General features: G+C 35.8%; 7 protein-coding genes across 14 annotated transcripts in view; 3 read left to right on the top strand and 4 right to left on the bottom strand.

Moving 5' to 3' along the window:
* Positions 1 to 7,113, top strand: part of LOC109606636 (disco-interacting protein 2) — a 111,018-nt gene extending 103,905 nt beyond the window's left edge. For 3 of the 7 annotated variants that reach the window (XM_049962376.1, XM_049962371.1, XM_049962369.1), the window contains 9 exons: positions 11 to 244; positions 294 to 563; positions 615 to 1,721; positions 1,775 to 2,331; positions 2,394 to 2,625; positions 3,849 to 3,979; positions 4,036 to 4,706; positions 4,763 to 5,692; positions 5,752 to 7,113. In XM_049962376.1, coding sequence (XP_049818333.1) covers positions 11 to 244; positions 294 to 563; positions 615 to 1,721; positions 1,775 to 2,331; positions 2,394 to 2,625; positions 3,849 to 3,979; positions 4,036 to 4,706; positions 4,763 to 5,692; positions 5,752 to 6,004 — 4,385 coding nt within the window. In that variant the 3' untranslated portion in view covers positions 6,005 to 7,113. The remainder of the gene's footprint in view (positions 1 to 10; positions 245 to 293; positions 564 to 614; positions 1,722 to 1,774; positions 2,332 to 2,393; positions 2,626 to 3,848; positions 3,980 to 4,035; positions 4,707 to 4,762; positions 5,693 to 5,751) is intronic. The other 4 variants (XM_049962373.1, XM_049962370.1, XM_049962375.1 and 1 more) reach the window with 3 other exon arrangements.
* LOC109606128 (sphingosine kinase 2) overlaps positions 1 to 17,524 on the bottom strand; it is a 104,042-nt gene that overhangs the window by 72,425 nt on the left and 14,093 nt on the right. The gene's annotated exons all lie outside the window — the stretch shown is intronic.
* On the top strand, positions 8,311 to 11,460 carry LOC109606194 (rho GTPase-activating protein 1). Its single transcript, XM_020022757.2, has 8 exons — positions 8,311 to 8,591; positions 8,645 to 8,764; positions 8,817 to 9,093; positions 9,230 to 9,547; positions 9,600 to 9,772; positions 9,825 to 10,022; positions 10,080 to 10,186; positions 10,243 to 11,460. Exons 1-8 carry the CDS (start codon positions 8,537 to 8,539, stop codon positions 10,411 to 10,413), a joined length of 1,419 nt encoding a protein of 472 aa, XP_019878316.1. The 5' UTR covers positions 8,311 to 8,536; the 3' UTR covers positions 10,414 to 11,460.
* Positions 11,862 to 12,536, bottom strand: LOC109606553 (adenosine 5'-monophosphoramidase HINT3). Of its 2 annotated transcripts, XM_049962378.1 has the most exons (4): positions 12,475 to 12,536; positions 12,220 to 12,408; positions 11,975 to 12,168; positions 11,862 to 11,910 (listed from the first exon to the last, which is right to left on the bottom strand). In XM_049962378.1, exons 2-4 carry the CDS (start codon positions 12,401 to 12,403, stop codon positions 11,872 to 11,874), a joined length of 417 nt encoding a protein of 138 aa, XP_049818335.1. In that variant the 5' UTR covers positions 12,404 to 12,408; positions 12,475 to 12,536; the 3' UTR covers positions 11,862 to 11,871. The 2 variants fall into 2 exon arrangements, with proteins under 2 accessions (XP_049818335.1, XP_019878655.2); XM_020023096.2 differs by lacking the exon at positions 12,475 to 12,536 and having other exon boundaries at positions 12,220 to 12,468.
* On the bottom strand, positions 12,607 to 13,402 carry LOC109607076 (adenosine 5'-monophosphoramidase HINT3). The gene is made up of 4 exons (XM_020023612.2): positions 13,291 to 13,402; positions 13,045 to 13,233; positions 12,797 to 12,990; positions 12,607 to 12,737 (listed from the first exon to the last, which is right to left on the bottom strand). The coding sequence occupies exons 1-4, from the start codon at positions 13,313 to 13,315 to the stop codon at positions 12,702 to 12,704; spliced, it is 444 nt and encodes a 147-aa protein (XP_019879171.2). The 5' UTR covers positions 13,316 to 13,402; the 3' UTR covers positions 12,607 to 12,701.
* Positions 13,501 to 15,888, top strand: LOC109607068 (regulator of MON1-CCZ1 complex). Its single transcript, XM_020023593.2, has 8 exons — positions 13,501 to 13,636; positions 13,688 to 14,165; positions 14,216 to 14,445; positions 14,500 to 14,656; positions 14,728 to 14,897; positions 14,950 to 15,282; positions 15,333 to 15,672; positions 15,725 to 15,888. The coding sequence occupies exons 1-8, from the start codon at positions 13,535 to 13,537 to the stop codon at positions 15,778 to 15,780; spliced, it is 1,866 nt and encodes a 621-aa protein (XP_019879152.1). The 5' UTR covers positions 13,501 to 13,534; the 3' UTR covers positions 15,781 to 15,888.
* On the bottom strand, positions 15,912 to 17,443 carry LOC109607057 (islet cell autoantigen 1). The gene is made up of 2 exons (XM_020023584.2): positions 16,517 to 17,443; positions 15,912 to 16,454 (listed from the first exon to the last, which is right to left on the bottom strand). Exons 1-2 carry the CDS (start codon positions 17,356 to 17,358, stop codon positions 16,064 to 16,066), a joined length of 1,233 nt encoding a protein of 410 aa, XP_019879143.1. The 5' UTR covers positions 17,359 to 17,443; the 3' UTR covers positions 15,912 to 16,063.

Here is a 17,524-nt window from a genome sequence, read left to right as displayed (position 1 = left end):
GTGTTTCTAGAATCTTCCTCGGATGAAGACAGCATAGTGAACGAGGAGACGGTCGAAAGTACACCAGAAAGAGAAAAGGTGAAGGACAGGAGCACACCGCAAATGTTCCCGCCGCCACCACTGTCCGACACTAGCAGCACGGGCTCGCCGCCCCCGTTACATCACAGGCCCCGGCTGCCGCAACCCAACAACTGGGACCACAGGATCACCGACATCACCGAGGTCATGCAAAACTTCAGACCATGTAAGAAATTTACTCCTAATATGAATGATTTGTTGACATTGTTTTGTAGATTCACAACCACCGGACGTCACAAATAACACCGCACAAGGCGGCAGAAGGGCGGCTGCAGACAGGGTTAACAGATACACGTCATCTGCCTCCGAGGATGGAACAATGGGCACCGGTACTGGAAGGTGGAAGGTGTCAGCGAAAATTCAACAACTACTTAATACTTTAAAAAGGCCTAAGCGACGACCCTTGCCCGAGTTCTACGAAGACGATGACATTGAACTAGAAATCGCCGCTAATCCTAAGGATCCCAACGCCCCAAAACCAGAAGGTTCAACTTTCAATACATATTATAAACGAGTCTTTATCGAATTGTTTTTAGGTGCATGCATGAGCCCTGCGGTTGGAGAGCAACTAGTTGTGCCATCAGGACTTCCCAGAAGTCTAGAGGCCGCAATAACAAGGTACGGTAACGGTACCTATAAAGCACCGGTCGCGACAGTACTCGACCCGAACGGCAAACTCACAACCACCCTCACATACGGCAAACTATTGAGCAGATCACACAAAATAGCCTACGCATTACTGACAAAACAGTTCAGCAAGAACGGAGACACTAGCCTCAAGTCGGGCGACAGAGTCGCCCTGGTTTATCCAAATAACGATCCGATAAACTTCTTGTGTGCGTTCTACGGTTGCCTGCACGCCGGAATTGTGCCCGTGCCGATCGAGGTGCCGATCACCAGAAGGGACGCGGGTTCTCTACAAATCGGCTTCTTGTTGGGCAGCTGTGCAGTACAAGTCGCCTTGACTTCCGAAGCCTGCTTGAAGGGATTACCCAAGACCACTTCCGGCGAAGTAATCCAGTTCAAGGGATGGCCGAGACTGACGTGGTTCGTTACTGAACACCAGGGCAAAACACCCAAAGACTGGACACCGACACCGCGATTGACGGACGAAACGCCGGCTTACATTGAATACAGTACTGATAGAGATGGATCTGTGATGGGCGTGACAATAACCAGGGCTGCCATGGTGCAGCACTGCAGGATGCTATCGATGTCCTGCAGTTACACGGAAGGAGAGAACATGGTGTGCGTTTTAGATTTTAAGCGAGAAGTAGGACTGTGGCATTCAGTATTAACTAGTGTTTTAAATGGCATGCACGTCATATACATACCTTATGCTTTAATGAAGGTAAATCCTGCCAGTTGGATGCAAATGATCACCAAGTACAGGGCTTGCGTGGCCGTTGTTAAATCAAGGGATTTGCACTGGGGTTTATTGGCCACAAAAGATCACAAAGATATTAATTTGTCGTCACTGAGAATGTTGCTAGTCGCTGATGGTGCTAACCCTTGGTCGCTCAGTTCGTGCGACCAATTCTTATCAGTATTTCAACCCAAAGGACTGAGAGCCGACGCCATTTGTCCCTGTGCCAGCTCCAGCGAGGTACTCACTGTTTCTGTTCGAAGACCTGGCCGAGCCGGTAGGTGTTTTATATCATTCACTTTTCTTTTTCTAATATCTAACGTGTTGCAGGAGTGAACTCCACCGGTAGAGGTGTTTTGTCTATGCAAGGTTTAAGTTATGGAGTTGTACGAGTGGACCAAGAGAATAGTTTAACATCACTGACGTTACAAGACTGTGGCCAGGTTATGCCAGGCTGTGTTATAGTTGTAGTACGACTAGAAGGACCATCTTATTTGTGTAAAACCGACGAGGTTGGAGAAATCTGCGTGAACTCAGGTGCAACCGGTACTCAGTACTGGGGACTGCAGGGTCTAAGTAATACCACCTTTAAAGTACAACCGTTGGGAAGCGATGCGAAACCAATATCCGATGCGGAGTATACGAGATCAGGACTGTTAGGTTTCTTAGGTCCTGGAGGGTTGGTCTTTGTTTGTGGGTCAAGGGACGGCCTGATGACTGTAACCGGCAGGAAACATAATGCTGACGACATAATAGCCACAGTTTTAGCTGTGGAACCAATGAAATTTATTTATAGAGGACGAATTGCCGTATTCAGTCATAGAGTGTTAAGGGACGAAAGGATTTGCGTAATTGCCGAGCAACGACCCGATTGTAGTGAAGAAGAAGTAAGGATAAACATTCATGGTACGAAACATTTGATTATAACAATTTCTTGCATTGTTTACAGTCATTCCAATGGATGTCGCGGGTTTTACAAGCCGTCGATTCCATCCATCAAGTGGGTATATATTGCTTGGCTCTCGTGCCTCCAAATTACCTCCCTAAAACACCTCTTGGAGGTATACATTTGACGGAAACTAAGAGACGCTTCTTGGAAGGCACACTACACCCTGCTAATGTTTTAATGTGTCCTCACACATGTGTGACCAACTTACCCAAACCAAGAGAAGTCCATTCAGGTAACTATGGTGCAGTTTCATTCACATGTTATAATTTTTAAGGAACACCATGGAATTTTTTCTTCAAACCAACACACTTTCTTATTTTTTAGTTTTACACTCGTTACAAATCAAATTATGTATTAAGCACATTTTTAAGTTATTTTAGAAATTGATTGTACTTCAGGAGGAAATGATAATCTTTGCTTCTGAATTACAATAGATGATTCAATTTTTTACATTTTATAAACACATTTAACCACCAAGCTGCTCTGTTAACCAATCTTTTTGGGCAAATTAATTTTGTACTACTGTATTAAAAAGGGTTTTCTCTCTTTTATGTGATAATGGCATGCGCAATAAATGGTGGCATTTATGTAATGGTGGGTTTGTGAATTAACAATTGTTTTTATTTTGTATTTTTCACCTTCCACTAGATTCACAACACGCTTTTTAATACCTATATTAAAAATTGTGACTAATACTTTTGACACATGGTATTAATTTCAAATATTAGTGTTTTGGTGGTGGTGGTGACTAAATTTCTCTGTTTATTTATTAAAAGTGTATAAAAGTAATCACTAGTGCAACCCTTGTAAAAGTTGTTTGAAAATCTACAGTTTAATTTTGCACTATTTATTTCTACTTAATATTTTTTTTAAGAATGTCTTTAATTCTATTATACTTTCTTCTGAAATAGATTTTCATATTTGAGTAGTATCCCTATACCTAAACCAATATTTATGAATTACTACGCTTTTATTAAAATCGAAATGCTTCATTACAAAATTCGTCATATCGTAAATCATAATTACATTGATTAAATTAAATGTATAAATTGTTCGCGTAACATAATTTATCATTATTCACAATTGATTGTTTAATAATCTGTGTTTTTCCATTTTTTATATAATAGAGTCGATACTAGATATGATATTTTCTATTTATAAATTACTTATTAGACAAAAATTCTCAATATTCCAAAACCAAAAATATTATGTTTAATTACCAATAACTATGGTTACTATTATTTTTTCAAAATTTACATTTTAATCTGGTACTTCAGTTTTAATTACAAAAAAGTCAGTTTCCATGTATAAATATATCTCTTAAAATGTATATTTATATATAAAATCCCAGCAATATTTTAGTGAATCTCCCCTACAATCACCTATACCAATACTAACAATTTATGAAGCTTCTGCTTGAGTGATGCTACAGCATGTTGTTCCTCTGCGTTTCAGCAACCGACTGTGTTTCAGACGTGGGGCCCGCGTCTGTTATCGTTGGCAATCTAGTCCAAGGTAACAGACTCGCCAGTGCTCAAGGCAGAGAAATCGGCGGATTCCTGGATGAAGATGATTCATCCAAAAAGGTACAAAATACTGCTTCTTCGCAATGTAATTCGATGGCTCAACCCCATTTTTCCAGCAGCAACAATTTATTTCGGAGATCCTTCGATGGAGGGCCCAAGGCACTTCCGACCACGTGCTCTTCACACTGCTGAACAGCAAGGGAACGGCCGCCAAAGTACTGACGTGCCTTGAACTCCACAAGAAGGCGGAACGGATAGCCAACCTCCTGACCGAGAAGGGTAAAGTGAAACCGGGAGATCACGTCGCCCTTATCTTCCCACCGGGTCTTGATTTGATATGCGCATTCTACGGCAGCCTCTACGTCGGAGCTGTGCCAGTTACTATAAGACCACCACATCCCCAGAACCTACAAACCACCTTGCCGACCGTACGAATGATCGTCGACGTCTCAAAGTCCGTGCTGGTGCTCTCGACTCAGGCTGTGATGAAACTGATACGTTCGAAAGAGGCCAGCCACATCGGCCTGTCAAAACCTTGGCCGAACATCTTAGATACCGACGACATTCCGAAGAAGAAACAACCAGCGACTTATAGAGCCCCAACCGCTGAGATGCTCGCGTACTTGGACTTCAGTGTGTCGACGACCGGCATGTTGGCTGGCATTAAAATGTCGCATGCCGCCGTCACGAACCTTTGCAAAAGCATGAAATTAGCTTGCGAGTTGTATCCCAGCAGACACATCGCTCTCTGTTTAGATCCTTACTGCGGACTAGGTTTCGCACTCTGGTAAGCTTAAACAACTCGCTTTTTTTCATCTTTGTAACTTCTGATTGACTTCACAGGTGCCTTAGCAGTATCTACTCCGGTCACCACTCGATCCTAATCCCGCCGTCGGAGGTGGAGGTGAACCCGGCGCTATGGCTGACTGCAGTCAGTCAATACAAAGTGCGGGACACGTTCTGTTCATACGGCGTGATGGAATTGTGCACGAAAGGCTTAGGATCGTCCGTCAACCAGTTGAAATCACGTAACGTGAACTTGGCATGCGTCAGGACGTGCGTTATCGTAGCAGAAGAACGGCCTAGAATTAATCTCACGTCCAGTTTCTCCAAGTTGTTCAGCGCTCTCGGTCTCAGTCCGAGGGCTGTGTCCACGTCGTTTGGATGTAGAGTGAACGTGGCGATTTGCTTGCAAGGTGCTTCCAGTCCAGAACCATCCACAGTTTACGTGGATCTAAGGGCGTTGCGCAACGACAGAGTAAGTTTGGTGGAGAGGGGCAGCCCGCACAGTCTCTGCTTGATGGAGAGCGGGAAACTTCTGCCCGGTGTTAAAGTTATCATCGCCAATCCAGAGACGAAGGGACAATGTGGGGATTCCCACTTAGGCGAGATCTGGGTGCAGAGTGGTCACAACGCTAGTGGTTATTTCACGATTTACGGCGACGAGAGCGAATACGGTGACCATTTTAATGCCAAACTGGTCACTGGTAATACAGGGGAAGTATATGCAAGGACGGGATATTTAGGATTCTTGAGAAGGACTGAAGGCACTGAAAGAAACTGCGTATCCGAAGATACTATTATAAGCAGAGAAAGTGACAACGAATCTGTCGGTTCATCACATCATTTGGTACCTACCGATTCCCCCGAGTTACACGATGCCGTTTTCGTTGTTGGTGCTTTGGATGAGACGATAATGCTTAGAGGAATGAGGTACCACCCAATCGACATCGAAAACAGTGTACTCAGATGTCACAAAAAGATAGCTGAATGGTATGTTAACATTTTAACATTGTTTCAACATAAATTTAACTGACCATGCTTTGTTTCAGTGCTGTATTTACTTGGACAAACCTATTAGTGGTGGTGGTAGAATTGGACGGAAACGAAAGCGAGGCGCTGGATCTAGTACCCTTAGTAACAAACACAGTTTTAGAAGAACATCATTTAATAGTTGGTGTAGTTGTTGTAGTCGATCCTGGAGTTGTGCCCATAAATTCTAGGGGCGAGAAGCAACGCATGCATCTACGGGATGGATTTTTAGCTGACCAATTGGACCCCATTTATGTTGCTTACAATATGTAAACCTGTTGTTAATTAGTAGATTTTATTAACGTTTTTATTATACGACTTTTGTATCAAAAAAAATTGATGATTGAATTGATTTGTTGTAAGCATATCTGCCATGAATTCGTGATTTTTTTAGTTAAGGAATTTAGATTAAAATTTAGTTATACATCATAGAGTAATATATTAAAATTTTTATAAAAATTTCGGCTCAACTGTCTTAACGTCTGAACATTTTCATACGGAATAGTGATAATGTGTAGATGTAAATTATGTAAGCCTGCATGGCTCTAATGTATAGTTATGTAACTTTTGAATTTTCATTGTACAGTTCTATTTCACAATATTTTGCTTTTATTTTGTGCAATGTTACTTTTGTGATTTAATGCGCGACATTTCTTTAAATTATTTCAAGTGAGTGTGTCAAGTCAAAGCGCACATTATTTTCTTTCAGTTTAATTTTTCAAAGAACAGACGGTTTTTATTTTTGACGCACATTAATTTTGCAAGTACAAATTAAATTTCAAATACATCACTTTTAATCTAAGAATCACAGATCATCTTTGGACTTGATACACGAAACATCTTAAATGTAGCTGTGCACTGAAGTGTTTACTTTCAAATATTTTACTCTCTAAAATCAAAATATAAGCCTCCATTTAAAAGTGTTTAGTTTTGAACAATTACTAAAAATAGTACTAATAATAATATTCATCCTATTTAATATAAGAATATAGTACTCTAGTCTCATAAACCCTATTGGCTGCTCTATTTTATTTAGTCTGTTTTATTTAAGCACCTGGTTGTGTATGCCCCTATACCTATTTTTATACTTTTGATTTTATTAGCTTTATATATACATTTTTTTGTTTAATCGAAGCTTTTAATTATATGGGCAATTTCCAATGCTCAATTAGTATTTATGTATGTATGCTTTCTTTGCACAAAGCTCTGTTGCAAGAAGCAGAGTGTGACAATAGTTAATTTTATGTACATATTAATGTAGTGTCTTACAGATATTGATTGTGTATTTCGTTTTACGTTTTAGTTATAGTTAAACAAAATACAAAAATTCTACGTAAATTGTGGACACAGTTGCAAATAATTATTAAATGTATCTTTGTAAAGGTTTGGTGTTTTATTTCAATCTTTTATTTTTTTGATGGTATGTCATAACCTGAATAATATTATGATTAAATCTGTAATATACTTAATTTATCCCAATACATTAACAATGCAATAAAGTGAAACATTTTATGATTATACAAAAATATAATTAATTTGTTAATAACATAAACCACAACTTGTTTTTGAGTCAATTATATTTAAATATGAAACATAAATAACCAAAATATAAATCCAAATTTTAAATACAAATAAATAAATAATACAATAAACAGAAAATAAAGAAAAATTAATTATATTATGAATATCCTAACAATTTAATTTATATTTATTATATTATATTATTTATTGTGAAAAATACGTAATAAAATAAAATTATTTAAACAATTATTTAAAAAAAAGCAAGTGATATTAGTTAATATAAAATCATATATGTTAATGAAAAGTTACTACTACACTTTTGAATATTTTCATGACGCGCATGAACATAAATCCCAATGTTAGCCGATGTCCCGCAAGGGATGACAGATCCCCGTGCATTACATCATAAAACCAATCTATCTGTTATCGACCCGCATATTGATCGGTCGTATGGTAGTACGCGCTTTCTCCCTTAAATTAATTCAGTGGTGCAATACAGAGTACGATTAAGTATTGTTGTGATTAAGCCTTTCTGGATTTAGATTTTTAAGGTAGGTGCCAGTTATTATAAATTAATTAAATAAATAACAATGAAATTAAGAGAATATATTACTTGTTCGAATCCTAATATAATATTTCATGAATAATAAAAAGTAATAAGTTGTGAGGTAACACTATTTCATTAAATATAATATATTAAGTTTTTTAATCCCAAATTTAAACAAAAAAATTTGTATTTTACCTCATAAAATTATTATGAAAATAATTCTTTTATAGAACAAATAAAATTCATGATTTCCGTTGAATTTGAAATATTAATTAATCAACTACATTAATATAAATATTATTGTTTCTTTTTTAATACAGCAATAGAGCATTACAAATTACACGTTAATTTGAATTCGAACGAATGCCCATAATTGATTCTTATATACAACTAAACTAAATTGTAGGATTACCAATAACTTCTTCTGTAAACGTATATATTTAATTTTGATTCCGGTTTCACAGAATTTAGTCCGGCACTACGACATGGCAACGTTGCATTTGACAACATCAAAGCCAGCTGTCATTTTATGGTTTTCAAAAACCGAAAAGTCTCTAATAAGACAAAACAAAACATCAAAACTAGTTGTTTTGTTCAAAACCCAGATAAAATTATAATCGGATTCTTACTTCGATATATTTCGGTCGTTGGCACCGCGAAACCCACCGCATTTAGTTGTTATTCAAGGAGAAAAGTGGGTGTGCATACAAATACCTATTCTGTTTTGAAATGACTTGATGTGTCCACACAACATGGATTCTAATAAATACAGCCCAACAAAAACATATCCAGGTTGTTTACTAATAAATTTTATCTTATCAAATAACCCAGTGATTGGTTTGTAGGTGCTCTTGATAACAATGATGAGCCATATCCAAGTTTATCAGATTATCATGATTATGAGCCCAATCTTGAGTTTGATGACACAGAACTACATCAAGCACCAAATATTTTGGAATCCACAGGTACTCATTTAATAAATCAATGAATCATTAAACTAAACAAAACTGTCTTTAGTTGAATTACTCAACGCTGAAGCAAATGGTATTGTATCACCTGAATCAGATTTTGGGGAAGACAATTTTGAAGACCTGGCTGAAAATTTAGACAGCATGACTTTTTGTTCCACTTCTTATCCAGAGGTGGGACAAGAACCTGCTGAGGAGTTTGCAGAAATTGCCAAACATGGGATTATTGATGTGAAAGGTGATGATTCTGGTGGCAGGAAAATTATTGTGGTTTATGCCTGTAAATTACCTCCTGCCAAAGACATTGATCATGGACTGTTTTTAAGGTATGCTTTACAAATATTTTAAATTAAAATGAATAATAGTATAGCTTAGTCAAATTTCTAGATATTTAGTATATATGATCTAAAATGAGATTTATTTTATCACATAACATATTTCTAAGAAAAAACAAAATTTCAGATATCTGATGCAAACACTACAAACATATGTATCGCAAGATTACACCTTAGTCTACTTTCATTACGGCCTTAACAGTAAAAATAAGCCATCTTTAAAATGGTTGGTACAGGCTTACAAAGCCTTTGATCGCAACTACAAGAAAAATCTCCAAGCTTTGTACTTGGTGCACCCAACAAGTTTTTTGAAATTCGTCTCGCAGCTGTTTAAACCACTGATCAGTGCGAAATTCGGCCGCAAATTAAATTATATTTTTTCCCTTGAAGAGCTCAATACACACATACGAACAAGTAATTTGGATATACCACAGGAAGTTATAGAGTAAGTTTTGGTTTGTGATGTCTGATATGTTGGTTAATGTTTTGACTTTCAGGTATGACCAAAAAATCAATGTTTCTTCCGCAACTCCAACTGAAGCTGAGGAGGCTGTGGAACATTTAGCTACGCAACAATTCGGTGTCACGTTGTCCGACATCAAGATTCATTACAATGTTTCCATTCCGCCTGTTGTTAAACAATGCGTGGAATATCTGGACCAACCTGACGGTAAAAATTATAATTGTGTCTTGTTAAATAACAACGTATGTTTTATTTTCAGCGCTAGAGACTGAAGGATTGTTTAGAAGGTGTGCGGGCATAGAAACAGTGAGAGCTTTACAACAAATTGCTGATAGAGGAGAAGCTTTACAATTCGAAGGTCCTCATCAAGCTGCAGATCTACTCAAAAAGTTTTTGCGGGAGTTAAAAGAGCCTTTGTTAACTTACGACTGCTATGATGAAATACTTCAATTCCAAAGTACGAACTGCGAATCACTCACATATGTTAAACATTAACATTTTATAATTTTTGCAGGTTGGTCCAAGGAGGAACAACTTCGTAACGTACAGATTTTAGTAATGGAAAAGCTGCCCAAAGAAAACTACAATCTTCTGAAATACATAGTGAGCTTCCTAAGCAGAGTAAGTAAAGTACAGACCACAAACATATTGACTGTTATAAATAAATGATATTTAAGGTTCAGGAACGATCCGACTTGAATAAAATGACAGCACAAAACTTGGCTGTGGTTTTCGGTCCGAATTTGGTATGGTCTTATAAATATTCGATGTCGCTTGCATCAATTGGACCTATTAATAACTTTACGGCGTTTCTTCTTCTGCATCACAATGAAATATTCATCATATAGGAGTCCTGTAATAACTGTGATTTTTTGTTTTAAGTTTAGGGTACAAACGTTGTTGCATTTAATCCTATAATTTCAAATTCCTGCTTCTGATATAAGCTTTGGCGTTTCTTACTTGGTTCTAATGACAAATCTTCAAGATGTTTTCTCATGGTTATTGAATAAATTGTTATCTTATTTGGAAGTGTAATTTATGTAAGCGAAAAATTCGCAATGTTAGATTGTGCGACGAGTTTAAAAAAATATGAAATGAGTTTTTTTGAACGTGTCGCATTTGTATAATATTTAAAGTACTGAATGTGTTGCTTATTTTACAAAAAACAACATATAAAGACTTGTAAAAATATAGTTATAGACAAAAAAGTATATAAAATGTATACCAGAACAAATGTAGTAGTTTTGTATAATATACCGCGTACCTGTACATTAACGGAAATCACAAGAAATTTGTTTATGCTGCTTGTGATTACTATTAATGAATGCGTTAGCGATTTTATATTAAAAATAGTTAGTCAAAGTACCAAAGAAAACGTATATTTTTTGCTATTTTTTATTGTTCATAAATTATTTTGCTACATTTGTCTGAATTAATTTTTGTAGGAGGAAGTTAATTTGATTTATTAAAAATTTAACAATCGGAACTGAACTAGAGGTACCTACATAAATCAATTCTGCTACATTACAATTTCTTATAGATAGTGCCATTCATATTTGACTTGATTGTTTTCAAAAGTATATACAGGGTATTGTTAGTCTTGCTGCTATGTATATTCATATCATTTGTTTATAATGTATGACTTTCTCCTATATAAAGATTATTAATAGTTTTTAACAAATGTATGTATTTAATGGCGTAGTTAAGATTTTGTTTTTATATATGGGCTACATATTTTCAATTATCATCTATTTTTGTGAATGATATTTTTATATAAGTTTATTGATGTCGCCTACTTATACTTTTGTAAACATTAACAGACTGATTTAATTCAAATTTTCTATGTAAATTCCTGTGTATTAACAACTGTAAATTAACAATTATTATTATTTTAAGTCATTTTCTTCCGTTAGTTAATACTTCTACCTCCTGTTTTATTAACCATTCCATGAATTCTTTATAATGCTTATTTTTATATGTTTCTTAATATTTATTTTAAACATGTTAATTTGAAACTATCAATAAAATATACAATGTACACTATAATTTGTTTTAAATCTAAAAAATTAAGTAAACAAACACCAAGTCATAATAATAAATCAAACCTATAACCAACACCACTTGTTAAACTATTTTAAACATTTACCATTAGCTAATAAAAGATAACAGCAAGGGGATGGGAAAAGTTTCCTCTTATTAATGGCAACAATAATATGAAATAAAACAATATTTTAATAGTAAACTTCTTGCCAAAATAAATCATTTTATAAATAACAGCACCAGGTTTAAAATAAAATACAGAATAATTATAATTTATTTTGCAGATTGTGTAAGACATCATCCACCTATAAAATATATAGTAAATATTGGTTATAGTTATTAGTATACACAATAAACTAATGCACTTACAGTGATGAACCACCATGATTTAGGTCTGAACATAATTTGGCTTAAAAAGGACATTTCATTTCTTGGACTTATAACATGTAAATGTAGATGTGATATAGCATTGAATGGGGGACAGTGAAATCCTAGAAGCATATTCTCAGTTTCACCCTTTTGCTCAAGTAAGACCTTCTTTCCCTCTTCAACCAGTTTATTAACTAAAAGATATGTTTTTATTTGGTTTATGGAAATATATCTGATGGTAATACCTAATGGAATGTCATCTTTTGTGAGGCTGTTAATATTTGTAATGTGTTTCTTTGGTATGGATAAAAAATGATGTTTAGCTGCAGGTTTTATGTCCTTAAACACAAGTGTTTCTTCATCCTCATAGTATTTGGTACTGTTAGCTTCACCAGTTATAATTTTGCAGAATATACAATTTTGATTCATTTTCACTGAAGTCACAGACAAGATATTGAATATTTTTAGCATATTTATTACAATACGTAAATAAAACTTACCTTTGAACTTCGCTACAGTAGTTCAAGTACAATGTCAACAATATTCTAGGTTATCATTGTTCATCTATCATATTTAAATGGGGGGTTTAAATCGGAACTTCCGATTCGGAAGGTGAATGAAAACAAAACTGCTACGAGATAAATTTTTATTATAATAGATATTCACAATTGTGCTTTTCAATTTAAAATGGCAGTGTTGCTGAAGTTTCCAAAACAAATATTTACTATCAGCTGTTCTCCAGTTTGGCAATAACATCTTCAGCCTAAAATTATGACAATTATAATTATAGTACACCAGTGTGTACACCCTGAATTAACTTACAGTACAAAACCATTGTAATTCAGGTTTGTAGACCAATTTATTCAAGTAGGACATTTGATCAATTGGACTGATAATGTGCAAATGTAAATGTGGCACTGAATTGAATGGTGGACAATGAAATCCTAATAATACTTTTTCCATATCTCCTTGTAAATCCTTTAATGCCTTTTTACTACATTCGACCATTTTTTGCACTATAAATTAGACAAAGTGATTTTTATTTTTTCAACTCAAGTCAATTATTTTACCTAAAGGAATATCTTTTTTTGTAAGACTATCAATATTTTTGATGTGCATTTTAGGAATTGCCAAAAGATGGTGAGTTGATGCTGGTTTAATGTCTTTAAAAACTAAACACTCTTCATCTTCATAATATTTTGTACAAGGTGCTTCCCCAGATATTATTTTACAAAATATGCAATCCTCTTTATTATTGCCTACAATTATTGTTTTAAATACAAATTTAACGTATATTTGCAATATTACAGCTATACCCTTAAACCAGTTTATCAAAAACATATTGATTCACACCGTTTAATAATTTAGACCTAAGGAAAAATCAATATAAATAACATGATTCGTCAGGCCACAAAAAAATGATTGTTGTCAATTGAACAGCTGACAGTAGATCAAATTAACCATACAGTACCTGAATTGTCATGTGCAAATTTGAGTAGGTTATGTATTTGTTGTCCTCATAAACGTCAAAATACCAAGTGTTGATTTTAAACAATTAATATGGAAGAGGACAACTGTTATTTAGAACTATCCAAAGATCCTGTGCGATTCGAGGCAGTGAATCAACTCACCAATGTATTTTTTGATGACTCAAACAAGGATGTATGTTGAATCTTAAGCTTTAACAATATTTAAAAAGTTTGATTTTTGAAGGTCTTTGCTGTAAGATCTGGAGGAGTAATGGGGGTTGTAGTAAAAGGACCAAATAAAGATGATACTCCTTTAAAATTTAGAATGGAGGACCATGGACCAGTTTTATCCATAAAATTCTCATTGGATCATAAAATACTGGCTGTACAAAGAACCACCACCTCAGTAGAATTTATGAACTTCAATGGTGATTCTATTGATACAGAATATGCACAAAGTTCCAAAAAAAACTCCAACATATTAGGATTTGTCTGGACAAACACTACTGAGGTAGCCTTTATTACAGATCATGGTATAGAATTGTACATGGTTTTACCCGATAAGAAAGCACTGAAATATTTGAAGACTAGTTCCATAACTGTTCAGTGGTTTGTCTGGTGTGCACAGAACAAGATTGCCCTTTTAGCTTCTGCTCATGGTTCACAACTGCAACCTGTTGTACTTACTGGTGGATCAATAAGCAAGCTACCAAAAGTTGAAAGTAAGTCACATGTAACTTATGAAAATTGTTATTAGTTAAAAACATTTCAGCTGAACCTGGTAGAATGGCTTTGGAAAGAGACGTTACGTTGGCGACATTGTATGGAGTACCAGCCGTTTTGATTCTTCGCCACCAAAGCGGGCCGCAAACGGCCGAAGTTCACGTACATACTTTAAGTGGTCCTGGTCAAGCACCTGTTAAATCCCATGTTTTAAAGTTGGGCCTTTCTGGCCGGTTTGCCATAAATGTCGTCGATGATCTGATCTTAGTTCATCACCAAGTAAAATTTTCTTAACAAATGTTAAAGGTAATTGTGATAAAATGTTGTTTATAGGCTTCCAGGAGTTCCAAATTGTTTGATATTGCTTTGCAAGGTGAAACTGACGGAAGTGTTAAATATCATAACTCAGTAGCTCCTGCCAGATCTTTTAAACCAGCAAGTCTTGACATTCCTGGGTTAGTTGAACCTCAAATTCATCTCTGTGATCTTTGTATCCTTTTGACACAAACTGAATCACATTACAGTTTTTAAATTAAATATGTACCTTAATTATAGTTATAGATTCGCCAAACTGGGTAGTTTTTCAACCAAATGTTGTGATAGATGCCAAACTAGGTTGTCTTTGGCACATCCATTTATGTTTACCAGAATTATGCCAGTTGATAACTGATTTGAGCATTTGTACACAAGTAGCTTTAAAAAGAAACCACGCCAAAGAAGTTTTGATAAAAGTAACAGCACATTCTCAACTCAATATTTAATCTAATCCCAGTAACATTTCAGATATTACTCCAACAAGCAAGACAAGAAAAACCAGATCTATACAAATTGCAAGAATCCTTTAACAATATAAACAGTGTGTATAGAACTTGGGCGGATGAGGCAGTACAATATCAAATCGCCACTCCACCCAACGTACAAATCACAACGAAAGCACCGCAAATGCCAAGAGTTTTGATCGATCAAGACGACATGTACGACGGAATTTTTGTCAAGCTGGACAACGAGAATGACTTACAAAAACTCGAATGGGTTTTGCTTAGTTATATAACGTCTCTGACCGAATACGGAATCGCCGTGCAACACAATCTCAATGAACTTATGATAACTACTTTGGTAACGAGTTTGAAGGCAATTTAAAAATATTTGTAAATATATATTTTTAGGCCCGGCAGGAAAAATTTACGTCGCTCCAACAACTGCTGCAATACGGAGTGGTCAGCGATTCGAAACCTCTAGCTTGCTTACTGCTGTCTCTCGGTAACATGCATCCGGCAGCATTGCAAATGGCTCTTGATATGCTGGCCAGAATTGACGCGAAAGAAGAAATCCAAGAGGTGTTACTGAGCGAGGGACAGATTTTGTCGGCGCTGAAACTGGCCGGAGATTCGGCGAATCCCCGCAAATTTTTGAACGCAGCCCAAAATGCGAACGATAGCACATTGTTCCACAGTGTACTGTTTCATTTCAGGAACAATACGCAGTTCGCTGCAACTTTTAAAAAAGGTATTTATTCAAGAATGATTATGTTAGAGAGTTAATGGATGGTTTGTTTCAGATGAAAGGCTGTTAAATTTTATACATCATTATACTACTATATTTCAGGACAATTAAATATTATATTATGTAACTTTTATGTGATTTTATACTGCTTGTTTTCGTTGATGTTTGTTATTTAATTTTTATGATAAAAGAATTTTATTAAATCAGTTTTAAACAGTATCCAGGGTTTAATATGTAAAAAATTGATAGTTGATGCTTATTTATATTTCGTATTATTAAACATACATTATGACTAGTGCAAAAAAATCACAACATGGAATATATTCTTTGGTATATACACTTAAAATATTCATATATGTAAAAATTCTAAATAAAACATTGGTATGAGGAAACATTAAGCTCTATCGCCGGTGTTCGTCGAACAGTTTTCGTTAGCCAAAGGATCCAGTTCCGCAAAAAGACTTAACCAGGAAACTTGAGAACCACTTGATTCACCCTTCTTTTTCACTTTTTCATCTACATCTTTAGAAACTTCATTTTCAGTTTTGTTGTTAATAGGAGATTCGTCTAAATTAAACGAATTATCTTGTAAAAGTTTTGATGGCATAAAATCACCACCCAGAAAACCAGAATTTGATGACCAGTTTAAATCCAAAAGCGCCGAACTCGGTTTTGATTCGTCTATAATTGACGGAGATTCTTGTTCAGCTGTTTCAGACGGGATTGTAAAGCCTTCGCCGAGGAGATTCGAAACGCTCTCGCCTTGTAATTCCTCTTTTTTAGACCTGCAATTAAAAATTAATTATATATTATTTGACTTCCAGTTTCCTGTAAATGTGAATCTTACTTTTTTGTTTCTTGGTCCTTTTTGTCTTTTCCCGGTTCATTGTCGGAATACTCGGCATTAAAGAACGTGTTTTTATCCTTGTCAGTCTCTATGGCATGTGCCAAATTGGTACATGCACTGAAGTCATATGGTTGTTGAACCTGATTCAATTTGGTATTGGCCAAACATTGGGTCTCTGCAGCTTTTGTTGCAAAACTGAGAATAACATTCTGATATGGCACTAAAGCATGTGAAAACATGTTACATCTGGCTGCTGCAAGAAGATCAACTTTCTGTAGGCAAGCCAGTGTCAAACTATCAAATTTTTTCTTTGTAGTCTTAACATAAGATTGAGCTTTGCGAAATTTCTCCAATCCATGTCCAGTATCTGGATCTAATTGTGTAGAAGCAGATTTCATCCAACTTAAGGCAGCCCTATATTCTGTTCTGGCCTTCTCCATTTCACTTATGGTGTTCCTGGTGTCTGCCACAGCTCTAGCCCTAAATGTTTCAACTTCATGGTGAAGTCTCACCAATGGGGGCCTAACTGTTAAACGTTGGTGGCCTGTGTATGCCAGAGCTTTTCCAGCTGTGCTCATGATGTGGGCAGCGCTCGAATTTTTTTCAATCTTCCCACATTCTTTCAAATATCTGCCCAACGCGTTCTCCTCTTGAGCCAAATAACACAAACGTTCTTGGTACAAATCTATAACACGTTGCAACTGCAAACAAGTCTCATTTATCGACTTGAACAGCTCCAATTTCGCGTCCAATTCTGCATCCGACGACACAATGCACTCGTCCTCTTTACCCCCCAGCTTTCGTAGCACGCTTTTTTTAGTCACCCAATATTGGTGTTGCATTTTAATAAGTAAAATAAAATAAAAACATACGTCTCAATAAAAACACTTCGGCTTGACAAAACTGTCACTTCGATGTGTTGCGGTCACGCGCCGTTGTCAAATGTCTCATTTATTTTGTCTTCATCTGCGATGGCCTCTAGATTGAGGCTGTTTATTTAAAATAATG

This window comes from Aethina tumida, chromosome 2 (genome assembly GCF_024364675.1).
Source record: "Aethina tumida isolate Nest 87 chromosome 2, icAetTumi1.1, whole genome shotgun sequence".
In the NCBI taxonomy this organism is placed as follows: Eukaryota; Metazoa; Arthropoda; class Insecta; order Coleoptera; family Nitidulidae; genus Aethina; species Aethina tumida.
Note: the sequence above shows the minus strand (reverse complement) of the source record. Positions and strands in the feature narration are given on the sequence as shown.